The sequence below is a fragment of the Aotus nancymaae genome, unplaced genomic scaffold (genome assembly GCF_030222135.1).
Source record: "Aotus nancymaae isolate 86718 unplaced genomic scaffold, 86718_ANA_hifiasm-v0.15.2.pri h1tg000046l, whole genome shotgun sequence".
NCBI classification, from domain to species: Eukaryota; Metazoa; Chordata; class Mammalia; order Primates; family Aotidae; genus Aotus; species Aotus nancymaae.
The window spans coordinates 26,334,718-26,353,984 of record NW_026988460.1 but is presented as its reverse complement, the minus strand read 5'-3'; the positions used below and the strand labels follow the sequence as shown (position 1 = coordinate 26,353,984).

The following is a 19,267-nucleotide window of genomic DNA, read 5'->3' as shown; positions in this document are numbered from 1 at the left end:
CATCCCAGAGCCCCTGCCCCACTCCAGACCACCCCTCCTCCCTGCCTCCCTCCGAATCTCTCTGGAGATGATGGAGGAAAATAAAGAAAGGGAGCCAGACAGTTGTGCCAACAGAACTCCTCCGTCGAGTGTCTAATTACTTACCATCATGCATGCGCTCTCTCACTAAACATTTATTAATGTGTTAGGATTTCCATTAGCGCATGACTTGAACTGAAATCATTTGCATATGGCTGGGAAAAAGAGGGGAGAAAGAGAAAACAGCTCCAGCTACCTAGCAGTCAATCACAGTGACAGATCAGATGGTCCCTGGCTGGAGGCAAGGGAGGGTTCCAGCCAAGACTCTCGCGTTCCCTCAGCCGATGAACACAAAAATGAGTGTGCTATGCTGGGCTCTGCTGCCCCAGGAAGCTCAGCTCAAGAGGCCTGAGTGGGGCCCCTGTTCAGACAGATGCACTTTCTGTACATCATCCAAGGCTGTCTCTTATGCAGGTGATGACACTGAGCCTCAGTCACACTGTTTTTCGTTCAGCAAATATGCATTCAGCCAAGGCATATTTGGTTGTACCTGGGTGCATCCTTCACACATAAGCCCCGTGTCTGGCTGCTCTTCTCTCTCAGCCTGGTCTGGGTCTGAACCAAGTCCAGTCTTTTCTCCAAGGCTCAGTTTCCCCATCTGTACAAAAGGGCCCCCTCCAGCTCTGACTCCGAGATTCCAGCATCAGTCTACATCTGTGAACAATGCTGGATGATGATCCTTCTGACCCCTCACATGCCTATGACAAGGAAGGCACCACAGGGACCTGGTGATGCCCACTGAACTAAGAGGACACTGAGGCCAGAGAGGAGCAGCTGTGGGAGGCTCACAGCGGGGCAGTGGTTCTGGCCTGTATGTAGCCTATAGTCCCAACTACTCGGGAGGCTGAGGTGGAAGGATCACTTGGGCCAAGGACAGGAATTCAAGGCTGCAGTAAGCTATGATTGTACCACTGCACTCCAGCCTGGGCAACAGAGAAACATTCATCTCTAAAAAAACATTTAGATAAATGAGGTAATCACTGATTGTAATGACCTTGTGAAAACTGAACATGGCTGGGTCTGGTCACTCATACCTGTAATGTCAGCACTTTGAGAGGCCAAGGCAGGAGGATCGCTTGAGCTGAGAGATACCAGCTGGGATGATATAGGGAGACACACACCATCTGAATGGGACTGGTCTCGATCTGTCATCTCCCAAGTGCTCAACATTATGCCCATGTTCTTGGAAAGAGGAAGCAAGGGAGAGGTGAACTGGGTGGCCTCGAGTGGCTCTGACTAGACTCACCTCAGGCAGTTGGGGGTTCCCGGGCCTTGGTTTCCCGTCTCTCCCCAGCAAGGCTGTGAAGCCAGGAGCCCCTGGTGGCTGTTGCACAGGTGGGCAGAGGCCCCTCCTCCAAGGTGACTGCTGTATTTCTTCCCTGGCTCAGAGTCTGTGTGCCTATGGCAGAGGTCACCACTGGGCAGGGTGCTTACCCTGGGCCTCCCTGATTCTCCCCACGCAGATCTAGAACACTGGCCTGGAATGGAGACCTCGTCACAGCCCTCCCTGCTTACCACTTGCAGTGGCTGCCTATGCCATTCAGCCAATACCCAGACCCCTAGGCCTGCCTTCTGTCCCTGCCAGGCCACCCTAAGGGGATCAGCACCTCCATACACAGCCAGTCCTCCTGCTTGCCCTGTTTGGGGGGCTCTTTTGAGGCCAGCCACTCTGGGGAGCTTCCCAGGCACCCTCCTGGTCCACCTTTTTCTCCTCTGGACTCCCACGGCCCTGGGACTGGGAGAAAACTCTCATCTCTCATGGTTAGTTTCCCCTGTCAGTGCCTCCTGAAACTGCGAGCTCCTTGAGAGCAGGGACTGTGTAGGATCCATCTCAGCATCCCCAGGACCCAGGCCAGGGCCTGGCACATAGGAGAGTTTGGCAAATGCTAGGGTAGAAGGGAAAGAGGAAGGAAGGAAGGAAGGAGAACTGGTCTTTCTCCCTCCCTTATTGCCCCTTGACACTCTCAGCGCTGTCAAAGACCTCACGTAGCCTCGGTGACGCAGCCAGGTGGGGCTGAGTCACGTGGGGGACCAGAAGAAAGAAAGCCGAGGAAGAAGAGGAGAAGGATGCTGACCTAGCAGCTCCTCTCACAGCAGTTCCTCTCCTGCGGAGGCTGAAGAGCGATTTGTGCGCTGCAAGCTAAGCCCCTAATCCTCCGAGGCAGAAGCAAAGCCTGCACCTGGGCTCCCAAGGGCTGGGACTTGGGTGCCCCAAGATGGCTACATCCACCTTCAGAGACGGTCGCCCTGGGGCCCTGACTCCATGCCCCACAGCTCCTCACAGCTCTTCCCGAGCCTGCTGAGAGGGAGGCAGAGGGCAATGGCTCAGAAAGCCCCCCACGCTCCAGCTTGGCCAACACCCACACCATGGGTTTCTCTGGACTGCCCAACACAAGGTATGGGTGCTGGCCAGGCCTGTGTTCAAATCCCAGCTCTGCAGAGGAACTTTGACCCTAGGTGCCCCAGATTCCTCTGTAGTCAGTGGGGAGTGAGACGCTCTTCACAGGGGGCAGGAGGAGTTGTTCATTCATTCAACAAATGTTTATTGAACACCTCCTATGGGTTGTGAGCTCAGAGGCACTGATGAACAGGCCAGGGTGGTCCTGCATTCTAGAAAGAGATGGGAGGTCAGTCAATAACAAGACAAATGAGGCCAGGTGCAGTGGCGCGCCTTTAAACCCAGTTACTCAGGAGGCTGAGGTAGGAGGATCACTTGAGCCTAGGACAGGAATTCAAGGCTGCAGTAAGCTATGATTGTACCCCTGCATTCCAGCCTGGGCAACAGAGCAAGACTCATCTCTAAAAAACATTTTAAAATTACAGCCTCCCAAGTGGCTCCCAAGGCAGGAAGATCACTTGAACCTGGGAGTTAGAGACCAGCTTGAACAATATAGGGAGACCCCATCTCTACAAAAATGAAAATAAATTAGCCAGGCATGGTGGCACAGGCCAATGGTCCTAGCTACTCAGGGATTGAGGTGGTGGATTGTTTGAGCCCAGGAGGTTGAGGCTGCAGTGAGCCAAGATTGTGCCACTGCCATCCAACCCAAGTAACAGAGCAATACCCTGTCTCAAAAACAATAGGCCAGGTGTGGTGGCTCATGCCTGTAACTCTAGCACTTTGGGAGGTCGAGGTGAATGGATCACTTGAGAACAGGAGTTAGAGACCAGCCTGGCTAACATGGCAAAATCCTGTCTCTACTAAAAATATAAAAATTAGCCAGGTGTGGTGGCACGAGCCTGTAGTCCCAGCTACTTGAGAGGCTAAGGCAGGAGACTCACTTGAACCTGGGAAGAGGAGGCTGCAGCGAGCCGAGATCACACCACTGCACTCCAGCCTGGGCAACAGAGCAAGACCCTGTCGCAAAACAATGACCAAACCTGGTGGGGGTGCCTGGTGTGTAAGATGGTTGGGGCGGCCTCTCCAAGGAGAGTGTAAACAGAGACCTAAAGGAGACCCAGGAAGAGATGAATACTGACAGCAACAAACATAGTGATCACTTATAAGCACTCTCAATAATCCTATTAGGTAGGTACTCTTGTCATTCCCATTTTACAGAGTGAAGAACCAAAGCACAGTCTCGGGAGGGTGGGGGAGCTGGCTGCACTCAGGCTGTGTAGCCTCAGTCCAGATGTAAGAGTGGGTGGAAAAGAGTCTTGCCCGATGAGGGACAACAGTGAAACTGAGGCTGTCGGGTCCAGAGATTCATAAGCCAGTCTCTCATAGGGAAAGCAAGTGACTTTTACTGTATAGCTGGGTGTGCCCCCCACCCCACACTGAGACTCTCTCGTCCCAGCAAACTGAGGCCCAGAGAGGCGAAGCAAGACTACCGTGATAACTCAAAGACCAGCTAGAATCCAGCCTCCTCTCATCAAGGCTTCCATTGCCCTGCCCCTGTGTGACTCAGTCCAGGGCCTTTCCATTACCCCAGCTAAACCTTTCTTTAGTCATTTATACCATGGTGTGAATGGCTGGCTGGTCTTTCCTGAGAGCTGTGTTTGATGAGGGGAGGGAGAAATAAGCAGGTTTGGGAAGCTGTTACCCTATGAAGCCAGGTTGGCTGTGTGGGTTATAGCCCAGGCTGTCGCTGATTTGTTATAGGACCTGAACAACCCTGCAGAACTAAGCCTCAGTCTTTTCATCTGCAAAATGGATGTAGCAGAGACAGAGTAGGTGACTTCAAATGACACTTCCAACTCACTGTGAGCCTGTTACCCTGAACAAAGAGCATTTTTTGTTTAAAAAAAATTTCTTGGGCTGGGCACAGTGGCTCACGTCTGTTATTCCAGCACTTTGGGAGGCTGAGGAGGGTGGACCACTTGAGCCAGGAGTTCGAGACCAGCCTGGGCAACATAGTGAGACCCCATCTCTACAAAAAATACGAAAATTAGTGGTGTGCACTTGTGGTCCCAGCTACTTGGGAAGTTGAGCTGAGAGTATCTCATGAGGCCAGGAAGCAGAGGCTGCAGTGAGCTATGATTGCGCCACTGCGCTCCAGCCTGGGTGACAGAGTGAGACTTTGTCTCAAAAATTTTTTTCTTTGTCAAGCTTTACAAATACAGAGCACTGCCATGTCAGTGATGGCTGTTAGTTCCCCATCACCAGGACTCCATGAGGTTGAGATTGTGAAACTCACTAGGGAGGAACCTGAGACAGAGAGCAGAAGTACTGGGATCATCAGGTCCATTCCCCCACTCACTCTCTCATTCAACAAATACTCAGGGAGCACCTTCTAGGTGCCAGGCTCTGGAGACACATCAGTGAACAAAACAGCCGACATCCCGCCTCTTTCCACCACAGGCCAGGTGCCGTGCTGGGCTCTGGGAACCCTGTTGTGAGCAAGACAGACCCAGGCCCGCCCTTGTGGACTCACGTTACAGGCAGGGAGACCGGCACAAAACTCATGAACAGAACACAAAACGCTTCATGCTGTCAGAAGCACCAGGCAACAAGCAAGGCGCAGAGGTACTGCTAAGCCGTGTAGGGCGGGGGCTCAGCCCGGCCAGGGAGGGGCCAGGTGTGGGTCAGTCTTGACCCAAGGCATCCAGGACACCCTCCTTCTGGCCATGAGGGTCCACGTCAGAATCAAACCCCCACCTTAACCTCATTAGCGTTGGGCATAATCACCAGGCCAAGCGCCTTAAACTCCAAGAGGCCCCATCCCACCCGCCCTGCCTCAGCGCTGCCACGTGTGCCAAGCCTTGTTAGACCCAACACTGCCCAGGCCAGGCAGGGGGCTGGAGCCCAGGTGGGCTGCAGGGAAGGGGGCACCCTTCTGAACAGACAGATCTGGAAATCCTGGGTGGGAAGAGAGACCGAGTGAGAGAGAGATTAAGGGACACTTTCCTGGCCTCAGGGCTCTGCACTCACAGGGGTCCCTCTGCCCGGACGACCTTCTCCTGAAGCTTCCTTCTATTGTTCCAGCTCTCCACTCATGCTCCAGCTTCTCAGAGAAGCCTCCTGTGTTGGGAGAGGCTGTGACTGAACTGTCCTCGCTGTTACTCGCTCTATTATTCGTTTGTGGTCCCTGTGTCCCCACCCCCACAGAAACACTGGCTTCTTACGGGGGAGGGAGCTTGCTCTTTTGTGTCCCCCGAGTCTCCCCCAGGACCAAGCACCTTGTCTGGGCCACAGTAGGTGCTCAATACACATGTTGGCTGGACGGTGGTCACTGAGGGGCCGCACGCACATCAGGCACTCTCAGCACCTGCACAGGCCACCCTGGCCACCCCGGCCACCCCACTTCATTCCTAGGAGGTGTCATTGTGTTCCTTGGATAGCTTGAAGAGGGAGACCTACCGCCATTTGCCCCCAGGCCATCTGCCCCTAAGGCTCTGACTACTTTCTTTCCCACAGTGCATCCTGCTGTCCTGGAACCAACCCTCATGGGGATACCTGGTACGTGGCATCTGAGACCCTTGTGTTGACCAGACCTCCCCCAATAGTGCCCTGTCTGCTGCCTCTAGGATGGGACTCCCCTTCAGACTGGAGTCCCTGAGGGGCTCCGTCCCTCCCCTACTCTGGTAGCCCCCTCCATCCTCCCTCCCTCCACTCTAGCTTTGGGGACATTTGAATCACCTTTCTACCCCAGAGATCTGCCCAAGCCACTGCCCACTTTCCTCTGGATAAAGCCATGTTACCCGACTTGCTTTTCAAGACCCATCACAACTGCCCCCAGCCCGGGTCTTTCCCACCCGGCCACCTGGCAAACTGCTCCTTCTCCCAAAGGCCCAATCGTGGCCTCCCGGGCTGCATTCCCCCAGGCAGTCAGAACCGTCTCCACAACCTCACAGATACCCTGGGCGGAACCTGCTTCTTCCCAGTTCTGAGTCCTCCTCAGCCCCTCAGCTCCTCTGGGCAGGGCTGTTTCTTTTCCATCTTTGTATTCCCAGGGGCCCACACATAAATGTTTAATGAACGAACTCACAGAGTGAATTCCAATTCCATGCAACAACGATTGGGCTCCTGGGTCCCAGGCCATGTGTCTGGCACCAGGAACGGAAGCTGGAAGATGCAGCCCCTGCCCTCATGAAGCTCCTCCTGTGGGAGGAGTGTGGGGACTGGATGTGCCCAGAGGGAACAAACAGGTTAGGGGCTGTATGATGAGATGAGAGACTGGGAGAATAAACCGAAGAGCCTCTAGCTGTCCAGAAACTCACAGTCCAGTCCAGACAAAAATCCGAAGTCAGCTCATACTAAGCCAGGGAAAATGGCATAGAGGCCCATGGTCCCCATTTCAGACCAAGGCCACCAGACTGAGCTGGGACCTTGGGACAGACAAGTCACATAGAAGTTAGGGGCCTTCTCCTCCCTTTCCCAAGGTCCTGAGTACCTCCCCTCCCTGACCTCAGGCTTCCTCCTGGTGTCACCTTGGCCCCTCTGGGAAGCCAATTAGGCCCTCGGTTTCTGCAGCGGGGATTAATATGATTATGAACACCCCAATCTCTCAGATGCTGATTCAGCCAGGAGCTTAGGAGGGGGAGGTCACTTTATAAGGGTCTGGGGGGGGTCAGAGCCCGGAGTCATCCAGCCAGAGCCCTGAGTGGCTGAGCTCAGGCCTTTGCAGCATTCTTGGGTGGGAGCAGCCGTGGGGCAGCCACAAGGGCCACAGCCATGAATGGCACGGAAGGCCCTAACTTCTACGTGCCCTTCTCCAATGCGACGGGCGTGGTGCGCAGCCCCTTCGAGTACCCGCAGTACTACCTGGCGGAGCCATGGCAGTTCTCCATGCTGGCCGCCTACATGTTCCTGCTGATCGTGCTGGGCTTCCCCATCAACTTCCTCACGCTCTACGTCACCGTCCAGCACAAGAAGCTGCGCACGCCTCTCAACTACATCCTGCTCAACCTAGCCGTGGCCGACCTCTTCATGGTCTTCGGTGGCTTCACCACCACCCTCTACACCTCTCTGCATGGATACTTCGTCTTCGGGCCCACAGGATGCAATTTGGAGGGCTTCTTTGCCACCCTGGGCGGTATGAGCCGGGTGCGGGTGGGGTGTGCAGGAGCCTGGGAGCATGGAGGGGTCTGGGACAGTCCCAGGCTTGGCGGTAGTGGCTGAGAGGACTTCTCCCTTCTCCTTCTTCTCTCCTTCTCCCTTCTCCAGACCACTGGCAGGAGCATTATCTGAAGCCCTCATATATTCAGTCAACAAACACCGTTCGTGGTGATATCTGGGCTGCTATTTGTGCAGGGCTGGCACTGAACACTGCCTTGATCTTATTTGGAGCAATGCGCTTGTCTCATTTCACAGCAAGGAAACTGAGCTGAGGCTCAAAGAAGTCAAGCGCCCTGCTGGGGGTCACATAGGGATAGGGGCAGAGTTGAGTTTGAAGCTTGCATTTGTGTTGCTCCTTGGGCCATGTTTGGAACACCAAGCCTCTGTTTCCCTCGGAGCAGCTGTGCTGGGTCAGACCCAGGCTGGGCACCGAGGGGAGAGCTGGGCAAGCCAGACACCTCCTTTCTGGGGGCCCCAGCCCAGGGCAGGAAGAGGATTCTCCATCCTTCAGTCATTGGGTCTTCCCTGTGCTGGGCATTGGGCTCGGTCCCCTCTGGCATCCTCGCTTCTCCTCCCAGCCCCCCGTCCTTGGGTGCCCCTCCAGCCTCCCTGCCGAGCTCCTGGGCTCCTGGTGTTGAGAGCCGCACGCAGCCAGCCCCTCTGAAGCAACTCCTTTCACAGGTGGTATGTGGCTGTGAAAGATACTTTAGAATAATGTCTTGCATTTAACAGGAAAACAAATGGGGGTGCTGCAGAGATAACAGATGTCACTTAACAGAGGGGAAAACCGAGGCAGGAGAGGGAAAGAGATTCATTTTGTGATGTGGTCGGGCAGCAACAAGAGCCTAGGTCTTTGGGCTGTGATCCAGGATTGTGTCCGCTGAGATGCAGGAGGAGACGCTCGCGGCAGCCATTGCAAAGCCAGGGTGACAGGGAGAGCTTAGTGCCAGCCACAAGCATCTTTCTCTGCCAGCCTTGCCCTCTCTCCCATGTCCAGGCAGCATCCTTGGTCCCATTCTCAGGGACTCTCTGGCCATTGTTGGGCGTTTGCTACATTCAATAATCAGAGATCGCCCAGTTCTGGCCAGAAGGTGGGGGTGCCACAAAGGGTGATTGTTCTCTGCAGGGTCAGTCCCAGTTTACAGTCATCGTCCCATTCACTGACTGTCAGGAGTGTCCCAGTTTGGTTGGTAACTATATGGCCACTCTCTCTGTGGAACTTCGTGGGGTGGTGAGCAGGGCAGATGTCTGAATGCCATCGTTTCCTTCTTCTTCCTCTGGGCAAAACATTGCCCGATGCTTCATGGTTCCTAGGAGAGGGTCCCACATGCCCTGGGTTATTTCATCTCCCGAGAGGGGAGAGGGAGGAAGGACGCCAGTTCTGGGTTTCCGCCACCTCTGCATTCCTTCCCAACAAGGAACTCTGCCTCACATTAGGATGCATTCTTCTGTTAAAACACACACACACACACACACACACCACCCTACCGGGTTCCCAGTCCAGTCATGACCTCCTGATCCGATTCGTGTCCCTCATGGATGCAGAGCTCTAAGCAAATAACTTCCCCCATTCATGGAGTTTCTCTGCCCAGCTCCCCTCAGCATGTGGTCCCTCTGCCCCTTCCTCCTCCTCCCAGTATCAAGCTCTCTCCTTCCTCAAGGGCTCTTGAAGTCCCTCTCTCACTCCAGGTTGCTTTCCTAGCTACCCTCTCCCTGTCTAAATAGTGTGCCCTCCTTAGACAGGCAGTGGGATCTGTGCTGACTGCCTGCTGGCTGCCTTGCAGGTGAAATTGCCCTGTGGTCCTTGGTGGTCCTGGCCATCGAGCGGTATGTGGTGGTGTGTAAGCCCATGAGCAACTTCCGCTTCGGGGAGAACCATGCCATCATGGGCGTTGCCTTCACCTGGGTCATGGCGCTGGCCTGCGCTGCACCGCCCCTCGCCGGCTGGTCCAGGTAATGGCATTGGGCAGAAGGGAAGGGGCTCCAGGGGCTCTCTGTAGGGTCCTCCAGTCAGGACTCAAACCCAGTGCTGTCTGGTTCCAGACACTGACCTTGTATGTCTTCTGGCCCAAATGCCCACCCAGGGTAGGATGTAGGACAGAAGGAGGAACAGACTCTAAAGTTGCTGAAGGGCTGGTCCCACCTCCTGAGCCCCAAGTCAAAGAGAATCCAAAACATCCCAACCCTTCACCTTGGCTATGCCCCTAATCCTCAACTAAGCCAGGCGCAAATTCCAATCCGCTTTGGTCTAGTGCCCCGGGGGCAGCCCCCTCTAACCTTGGGCTTCAGCAGCAGGGGAGGCCACACCTTCCTAGTGCAAGTGGCCATATTGTGGCCCCTGGGAACTGGGTCCCATTCGGCCTCTTGTCCATTCCAAATGGGGCTGAGATGAGACACAGCGGGGACAGTGGTTTAGACATCAGGACTGGCGACTCTGGTCCCCAGAGGCCTCATGTCCCTCTGCCTCCAGAAAATTCCCACTCTCACTTCCCTTTTCTCCTCAGTCTTGCTAGGGTCCATTTCTCACCCCTTGCTGAATCCCAGCCCACCCCCTGGACTTTTTCCCCATCTTCTCCAGTCTGGCTTAGTTCCATCCTCTGGAATCACACCAATTGGACGCTCTGGGTTTCCTGAGGCCATTCCACTGCCACCAACATCAGGAACCATTGCTGCATCCTAACCACGTGCCCTGGGAGCCTCTTGTTTCCAGAAGCTGCACAAAGATCCCTTAGATACCCTGTATGTCCATCTTTGGCCTGGAAAATACTCTCACCCTGGTGCTAGTTTGTACAAACTGCCGTAAATACAGAGCCTGAGGGCTCTCCCCTCCTCCTCACCAACCTCTGCCTGGCATAGCCTGAGGCTCAGCAGGCAGCAGATGCTGAGGCACGGCACGCAGGGAGAGGCTAGGTCATGTCATCTGGTACCGCAGCCACCAAACAATGAAGCGACACTGATTCCACAAGGTACATCTGCATCCCCACCTGATGCAGTCCATCCTGTCACCCCGCCACGCAGACGTTTATGATCTCCTTTCCAGGGAGGGAACGGGAAGCCCCAGAAAGGGCCAGTGCTCGGCAGGCACGTTGGCCGGGGCCATTCCCAAGTCCCTCACAGGCAAGGTCTCCCTACCTGCCCATCTCAGGTACATCCCCGAGGGCATGCAGTGCTCATGCGGAATCGACTACTACACGCTCAAGCCGGAGGTCAACAACGAGTCCTTTGTCATCTACATGTTCGTGGTCCACTTCACCATCCCCATGATTGTCATCTTTTTCTGCTATGGGCAGCTTGTCTTCACCGTCAAGGAGGTATGGGCTGGGGGTGGGTGGCCTCTGAGTGTCCAGCCCCCGACACACATCTATGGCTCCTGCTCCCTGGAGGAGCCATGGTCTGGACCCGGGTCCCGTGTCCCTGCAGGCTGCCGCCCAGCAGCAGGAGTCGGCCACCACACAGAAGGCAGAGAAGGAGGTCACCCGGATGGTCATCATCATGGTCATCGCTTTCCTGATCTGCTGGGTGCCCTATGCCAGCGTGGCATTCTACATCTTCACACACCAGGGCTCCAACTTCGGTCCCATCTTCATGACCCTCCCAGCGTTCTTCGCCAAGAGCGCCTCCATCTACAACCCTGTCATCTATATTATGATGAACAAGCAGGTGCCTATTGCAGGTGGGAGGGCCCCAGTGCCCCAGGCCACAGGCACTGCCTGCCAAGGATAAGCTATGTCCCAGGTCAGGGGAGGGGGCTCCATCAGGGCTACTGGCAGTGGGGCTCACGGGTCAGCAGTCTCAATGGGGAGCGTGTGAGAAATGCAGATTCCTGGGCCCCACCCAGACCTGCTGAATCTCAGGGTGGGCCCAGGAACGTGCATTTCCAGCAAGCCCTCCAGGTGGCTCGGATCCTCACTCAGGTGTGAGAAGCTCCAGTCCAGATGGTTCTGGAAGCCCAATGTCAATGTCAGAAGGTCCCAAGCCGAGAATGGGATGGGCCAGTCTCCATAAAGCTGAATAAGGAGCTAAAAAATCTTATTCTGAAGGGTAAAGGGATAAAGCAGTCCCGTAACAAAGAGCAAGTGGTTTTCCCGAGGAACCCAGAAGTCGGGGGAAACAGTCTCTGAAGTCAGCTCTGCCATTTTCCAGCTGTGTGGCGCTGGGCAAATCAGTTCCCCTCTCTGGGCTTTGGTTTCCTCATCCATAGAAAGGGCAAAACACCAAACTCTCAGATTACAGGAGAGAATCTGCAGCACACCCTTGGCACACAGAGGGCACCATGAAATGTTGAGGGTGATGCAGCCCCCTTGTGCTCAGTCCCTGGCATCTCTACGGGTGGGGAGTGTCTGCTTAGCAAGTTCCCTCCAGGAGGCCGGATTTTAGTGGAATTGTGAGGGGCAGAAACCGGGAAAGGGTTGGGGCAAACCTCACCAACGTGCCAGTTCCAAGCGCACTGTGGGCAGCCCCGGCCCTAACTCAGGCCTCTTGCCTTCCAGTTCCGGAACTGCATGCTCACCACCATCTGCTGCGGCAAGAACCCGCTGGGTGACGATGAGGCCTCCGCCACCGTGTCCAAGACGGAGACCAGCCAGGTGGCCCCAGCCTAAGACCTGCCAAGGACTCTGTGGCTGACCGTAGGCGTCTCCCATCCCCCACACCCTCCCCCAGCCACAGCCATCCCACCAGGAGCAGCGCCTGTGCAGAATGAATGAAGTCACATAGGCTCCTTAATTTTTTTTTTTTTTGAGAAATAATTCATGAGAGAAAAATGAGGCTTCTCACTCACCCAGGATGGCCTGAGAAGGGACATCCATGAAAACCTACTGATCTGGAGTCCCAGGTTCCCCAAGGCCAGCGGGATCTGTGCCCCTCCTCCTCCCAACTCATCTTTCAGGAACATGAGGGAAATCTTGCTTTCTGGAAAAGTGTCCCAGTTTAGGGATAAGTGTCTAGCACAGAATGGAGCACACGTAAGTGCTTAATAAATGCTGGATGGATGCAGGAAGGAATGGAGGAATGAATGAAGGAATGAATGGGAAGGGAGAACGTATCTGTCCTCTCAGACCCTCTTAGCAGCTGCAGCCCACACTTGGCTCATGATTTGGAGCAGTTGTTCTTCCCTCCCTGGGCCTCACTTTCTTCCCCTATGAAATGGAAATCGCAGATCTCTGGTCCTGCCGACTTGCAGCTACTGAGAAGACCAAATGAGGGGCGTGTGTGTGTGTGTGTGTGTGTGTGTGTGCTGCGTGTGCGTGTCCACGTGTGTGTTTAAGCACTTTGTAAATAGCAGGAAGCCGTACAGATACTAGTTAACGTTGTGAATAACATCAATTAATGTAACTTGTTAATTATTATGATCATTACCTCCTGATAGTGAACACTCAGAGATTGGGCATCAGAGGATGGGGTTTCACTCAGCCTTGGGGCAGGTTTTTTAAAATTAGCTAGGCATCAAGGCCAGACCAGGGCTGGAGGTTGAGCTGCAGGTAGGGAATGTAGATTGTAGTCATCAGACCTGAAAAACATTGGGGGAGGGGGCAGTGAAGCCCAAGTTCCCAGTTAGGGTGAGATTGGGCCTGGGGTCTCACCCCTAGTGTAGGGCCCCAGACCCCACGCCTCCCCTTGTGGCCTATGGAGAGACAGGCCTTTCTCTCAGCCTCTGGAAGCTACCTGCTCTTTTGCCCCAACACCTGGGTCCCAGCATCATCGAGAGCATGGAGCCTTTAGAAGCCATGCTCACCCGCCCACATTTAATGAAGAGCTGAGTCCCTGACGTCATCCTTATCTAGAAGAGCTTAGAAACAAAGAGTGGGAAATTCCACCGGGCCCACCTTCCCTGGGGATGTTCATGAGCCCCAGTTTCCAGTTTCCCTTGCCAGACAAGCCCATCTTCAGCAGTTGCTAGTCCATTCTCCAGTCTGGAGAGTCTGCTCCAAAAAGCTGGCCACATCTCTGAGGTGTCAGAATTGACCTGCCTCAGTACCTGCTCCCACTTCTCCATATAAGCAAAGTCAGAAGCTCTAGCTTTACCCAGCTCTGCCTGGAGACGAAGGCAAATTGGGCCATTAAAGCTCAGCTCCTATGTTGGTATTAATGGTGGTGGTTTTTGTTGCTTTCAAACTCTTTATCCACAGGATAGATTGAAACTTCCAGCTTCCACCTGATCCCTGACCCTGGGATGGCTGGATTGAGCAATGGGCAAAGCCAAGCCGCACAGAGTCCCCTGGGGCTAGAGGTAGAGGGAATACTCCTGGGAATGGGAAAAACCCCAAATTTGGGTTCATAGAAGCACAGGTGACCCACAAAACTGCAAACAAGTTTTGTCACCTCTCTGAGCTTCCTTATCTGCAAAAGAGGATGTTAAAACTGACCTTGCCTGGGCACAGTGGCTCATAACTGCAATCCCAACACTTTGGGGAGGCCAAGGCAGGCAGATCATGAGTTCAGGAGTTCGAGACCAGCCTGACCAACATGGTGAAACTCTGTCTCTACTAAAAATACAAAAATTAGCCAAGCATGGTGGCACGTGCCTATAATCCCAGCTACTCAGGAGGCTGAGGGAGGCAAATCCCTTGAACCCAGGAGGAGGAGGTTGCAGTGAGTCGAGATCCTGCCACTGTACTCCAGCCTGGGCCACAGAGCAAGACTCCATTTCAAAATAAATAAAAATAAAAATAAACAACCTGATTCTAAGGGGATTAGATGAGACTGTGGACTCTAAGTGGCCAGCCTACTGCCTGGCATGCAGCAGATGGGAGACTTTGGCAATACTGGGCCTCAGCTCAGAGCTGGCTTTACTTGAGACCCTTCCCAAAGGGGAACAGGATGGAGCTATCTATCGCTCCCGAGAGTCACCCACTTCTCCAAGGTGAGAAAGGGGACAGGAGCCTGAGATGGCAGATCCTCGGCGCCTTGGTGGGGCTGGGGCACATCATGCTGGGATCTCTGTCTTTGTCCCTCTTTACTCTGACTCACTAGGTTATGTTAGTCAGGATACTTTTGGTTGCAAGTGATAGGAAATCCAACTCATTTGGGCTGAAGCTAAAGGGAGACGTTGTTGGCTCACATGAACAAAAAGCCCAGGGGGCTTCAGGCACGGCTGGATACCAGTGCTCAGATGATGTGATCAACTGTTTCTCCCCTTCTTGCTACACTTCCCTGTGTTGACTTCATGCACAGGCTGTTCCCAAAGGTGGCGAAATGGTCCCCAGAAATTTGAGGCCCAGCATTCCCTGCAGAAAGCAGGCTTCTCTTTCCTGTTAGTTCCCATAAGGTCACAGGTAGGGCTCTTACTGGCCAGATCTGGGTTACCTATCACCATACCTGAGATGGGGATTAATTCTGTGATTGGCCAGGCCTAGGTCACCTGATCATACTTAACCCATTTATGCCTGTGGTTGCAATTTTTTTAATTTTTGCAATCAGACCTTGGTAAGGACCTTGAGCAGTAGGATATAAATAACTCCCACATGCTTAGCCTTCCAATAATGGAACACTAGGCATACATAGGTCTAACTGCATCACCATGGCTGGAATGGGGCCTCATCCTCTGATTGGCCAGGCCTAGGTCACGTGCTCACTCTGAAGCCCAAGCAGGCTGAATGGGGAAAGGTAGGTTTCACAAAGGAAAGCCCAGGTGCTGTTACCTGAAGTAGGAGGGCAGGAGGCAGAGAGAGCAGAGCCAACATCGACCCAGAGGGGATGGACTTTAAGTTGGTGCTGTCTGGGTGCATGGCTGGACCAGGCCTCCCTCCCTCCTCATCTCAAGGACATGAGGGAGAAGATTCCTATGGGTGGTCCCAAAGGAATCTCACCCTTTGTTTTTGATGCTGTGTTGGGCCAGGGTGGTGGTGGGTAGGACAGTGGCATCTTAGCTGCCCTGACTTGCAGGCAGCCATTCCAGCTCCCTGCCCCAATCCCTGACCCAGTCCACTTTTTCTGAGAAATGGTACATTTTCCCCATTCTCATGTCCAGAGGAAAATTTTACTCTAACACCAGAACATTCTCTGGTTTGTCCTGGTAGACAGGAAAGCCTCCACCCCCTTAATTTACAAATGACTTGACAGCTGCTTGGTGGGCACTTGCATACATAAAGAGAAGGAGCTGCTGCCTTAAGCTGCAGCAAGTGCGTCTCCACCTCATCTCCAGGCAGCCAGCAGATGTACGGAGTGCCTGTTGGGTACAATAGCAGCTCCATTCAACCAAACCTGAGCAAGCTGACCATGCCAGAATGTGCTGGGGACTCAGAGATGAATTGGAAGGAGCAAGTCTCTAGGCTGTGACCTGGCCTGCCTCAGGGCCGCAGAGCACTCTCACACCAAGGGAGACATGCATCCCTGAAAGCCTGACGTGTCCCCTAAGGGGATAGTGGGTGTCCTTCCCAGCTATGTGGCCTCAGGCCAAGTCAATCCATCCTTCCTTCCTTCCTTTTCTTCCTTCTTTTTTTTTTTTTTTTGAGACAGTCTCGCTGTATTGCCCAGGCTGGAGTGCAGTGGTGCGATCTCAGCTCACTACAACCTCCACCTCCTGGGTTCAAGTGGTTTTCCTGCCTCAGCCTCCCAAGTACCTGGGATTACAGGCGTGTACCAACCACACCCGGCTAATTTTTTTGTATTTTTAATAGAGACACGGTTTTGCCATGTTGCCCAGGCTGATCTCCAACTCCTGAGCTCAAGTAATCCATCTGCTTCGGCCTCCCAAAGTGCTGGGATTACAGGCGTGAGCCACTGTGCCTGGCCTATAGCCAATTTCTTAACTAACACAAAGAGTTTCCAGGCTGCAGCCCAGGAAGTCAGGAAGATCGAATTGTAGGTCCTCTCTGAACTTCAGCTTCTCCACGTATAAATAAAATAGTAAATATAAAATATTTATATGGATGTCGAATGTGGCAGCTGTTACTATTTCTACCCCACCCTTTATACATTTATTGACTCAAAGTCAGGAAAGAAAAGTCAAAAATGTTCTGATGTTACAGGGGCTGGAGTTACATGAAACAGACACCCTATAACTGCTTCCAAAAGTTTGGAACTGTTATCCTTAGAACTGTAGGAAAGTTCACATGTAGGCCGACCCCATTCAGTGTTTCATAACTGCAAGAAAGTTCTCAGCAGAAGTTACATTTCATGCAGGCCTCGGTAAAAAAAATCACAGAAGCTCACCAAGCAGCCCGTCCTCCCCGCACAGTCTGATGCTCAGAATTACCATTTCCCTGTAAAAAGGCAATCCTCTAGAGGAATTTTTAGATCACGCAGCACATTTTAGAGCTTCTTCCCTTCGAACGCAAAACTCGATCCTGGCACAGCCGGGAGCAGGGTTTCGGATGAAGCTCGTGGGAATGTTTCTATCACTGAGCGTTGCTCTACTTCTCAATTCTTGGAAGTGTCCCATAAATGTGATCAAAATTGCTGCCCCCATTTATGCCGGCTTCCATTTGCCTCTTTGCTTCGTCTCCTGCTCCAGAATGGTCCCAGAAGATGGTTTTCAGGCCTCCCTCTGCTTGGCCAAGCTGGGCTCAGCACTGGGACCTCCAAGCATCACAGCAATGGGTATTGTTGAGCAGTGACTGTGTGCCAGGTGCTGCGCTGGGCACCAGGGATACCACCAGGAACAAGACAGATACGGCCCTGCCCCTCCCCCAGAGTGCAAGGGCTGGAGACATGGAAGGCAGAGCTACGATTCAGAGCGCTTGAGGCTCCCCAGGAGCAAGGCTGGGCCTGGCAGGCCCAGAGGAGGGGCCCCTAACCTTCTAGGGTCCAGAGAAGGCTATTCCGAAGAAGTGGCATCTACACCGAGGCCAAAAGATGAGTGGGCAAGAGTCCAGAGAAGGGGGACAGTGCGCACAGAGGCACTTCCAGGCCAAGTGTATCACTTGGTTTGTACTGCAAGACAAACAATCCCAACACTTCATGGCTTAAAATAACAAGCCGCATATCGTTCATGACTGTGGATCAGCCGGGCAGTTCTGCTGAACCAAGCTTGGTCGATTTTGGCTGGGCTCATTCAAGTATCTGTGGTCAACTGGAGGGTTGGCTGGGGACTGGCTGGTTGGCCCTCGGATGGCAGGATAATAGGGGTGACGGCCATGGGCCTCAGCATCTGGCAGGCTACCTAGGGCCAGTTCACATGGCAACAGGACTGGCATACTGTCACTTCTGCCGTGTTTCATTGGTCAAAGCAAGTCATAAGATTTAAGGAATCCCCTCAGATTTAAGAAATGTGGGAGGGGCCAGGTTCAGCAGCTCATGCCTGTAATCCCTACATTTTGGGAGGCCAGGAGTTCAAGACCAGCCTGGGCAACATAGCAGGTCTCCATTTCTACTATATATATATATATATATATATATATATATTTTTTTTTTTTTTTAATTAGCCAGGCATAGTGGCATATGCCTGAGGCCCAGCCACTTGGAAGACTGAGGTGAGCGATCACATGAGCCCAGAAGGTCAAGGCTGCAGTGAGCTATGATTGCACCACTGCACTCCGGCCTGGGCAACAGAGTGAAACTGTCTCAAACAACAAACAAACAAACAAGAAATATGAGAGGGTTGCAAAGTTGCAATTGCAAATGGGCATAGATATGGGCAGGAGTGAAAAATTGGGGGCAGTTCTGCATCAGTTCAACACACACAGAGACAAAAGTGGCCAGATATCAGCACACGGCCCATTCCAGAAGCCACAGTGTGGGTGAATTGTGGGATTCGAGCGGGGAGGAGGCTGCTTAAACCAGACTGAAGAGCTTGGACTTTCACCCAAGGGCAGTGCAGAGCCATGAAGGGTGGTAGGCAGGGGAGTGAGATCTGATTTCACTTTAGAACACCTTGATGGCCACAGCTTCCCGGAGTCCAGATCTCTGGTGATGGAGAGTCCTCTGGGAAAATTCCAGAATAAAGAGACTCCCTAGAGAAGAATGCATGTCGGTTTAAAACCCATCCCTTCCTCGGAGGTAACCACTTCTACTATTACCTTGGTATGAATCCACTCAGAACTTTTTTCTACTGCTTGTATTGGTAAAAGAAAAAACAAAAAAAAATTAAAAAAAATTAAAAAGAACTATTGTGCTTTCTCTCTCTCTCTCTGTCTCTGTCTCTCTCTCTCTCTCACACACACACACACACACACACACACACACACACACAGAGTTTTGTCTTCTCAGTAATGGGGGCATACTTTCCGATACATTCTGGCTCACTCCTTTTCACGGTCGTGTACTGTTCCACTGTGCGAACAGGCCACGTTTTACTTGTCCACTCTCCACCTGATGGGCATTTACATTGTTCTGAATTTCTGCTAAGAATGACATGAACGTCTTTGCATGTTTGTCTCAGATTTACACCTAGAGTGGAGTGGGTGGGTTGTGGAGTGAGTCCCTCCTTAGTTGTATGAAACATTGCTGAACTGCTTTCTAAGGCGACTACCAGCTTGATCCCCACCCCTCAGCAGCTATGCTTTCTTCGAATTCCGGTCACTCAGTATTGACAGATATTTACATCTTTGTCATTTTGCTGAGTGCGAAATACAGCCTCATTCTTGTTTTTTTTCTTTTCTTTCCTTTTTTTTTTTATTTTTATTTTGAGATAGGGTCTTACTCTGCAGCTCAGGCTAGAGTGCAGTGGTGTGATCACAGCTCCCTGCAGCCCAGACCTCCCGGGCTCAACCAATCCTCCTGCCTCAGCCTCCGAGGTAGCTGGGACCACAG

General features: G+C 53.0%; 1 protein-coding gene across 1 annotated transcript; it reads left to right on the top strand.

Moving 5' to 3' along the window:
* The first annotated feature begins 7,083 nt into the window (after positions 1 to 7,083).
* RHO (rhodopsin) lies at positions 7,084 to 13,660 on the top strand. The gene is made up of 5 exons (XM_012472901.3): positions 7,084 to 7,553; positions 9,361 to 9,529; positions 10,722 to 10,887; positions 10,997 to 11,236; positions 12,067 to 13,660. The coding sequence occupies exons 1-5, from the start codon at positions 7,193 to 7,195 to the stop codon at positions 12,175 to 12,177; spliced, it is 1,047 nt and encodes a 348-aa protein (XP_012328324.1). The 5' UTR covers positions 7,084 to 7,192; the 3' UTR covers positions 12,178 to 13,660.
* Positions 13,661 to 19,267: the final 5,607 nt, after the last annotated feature.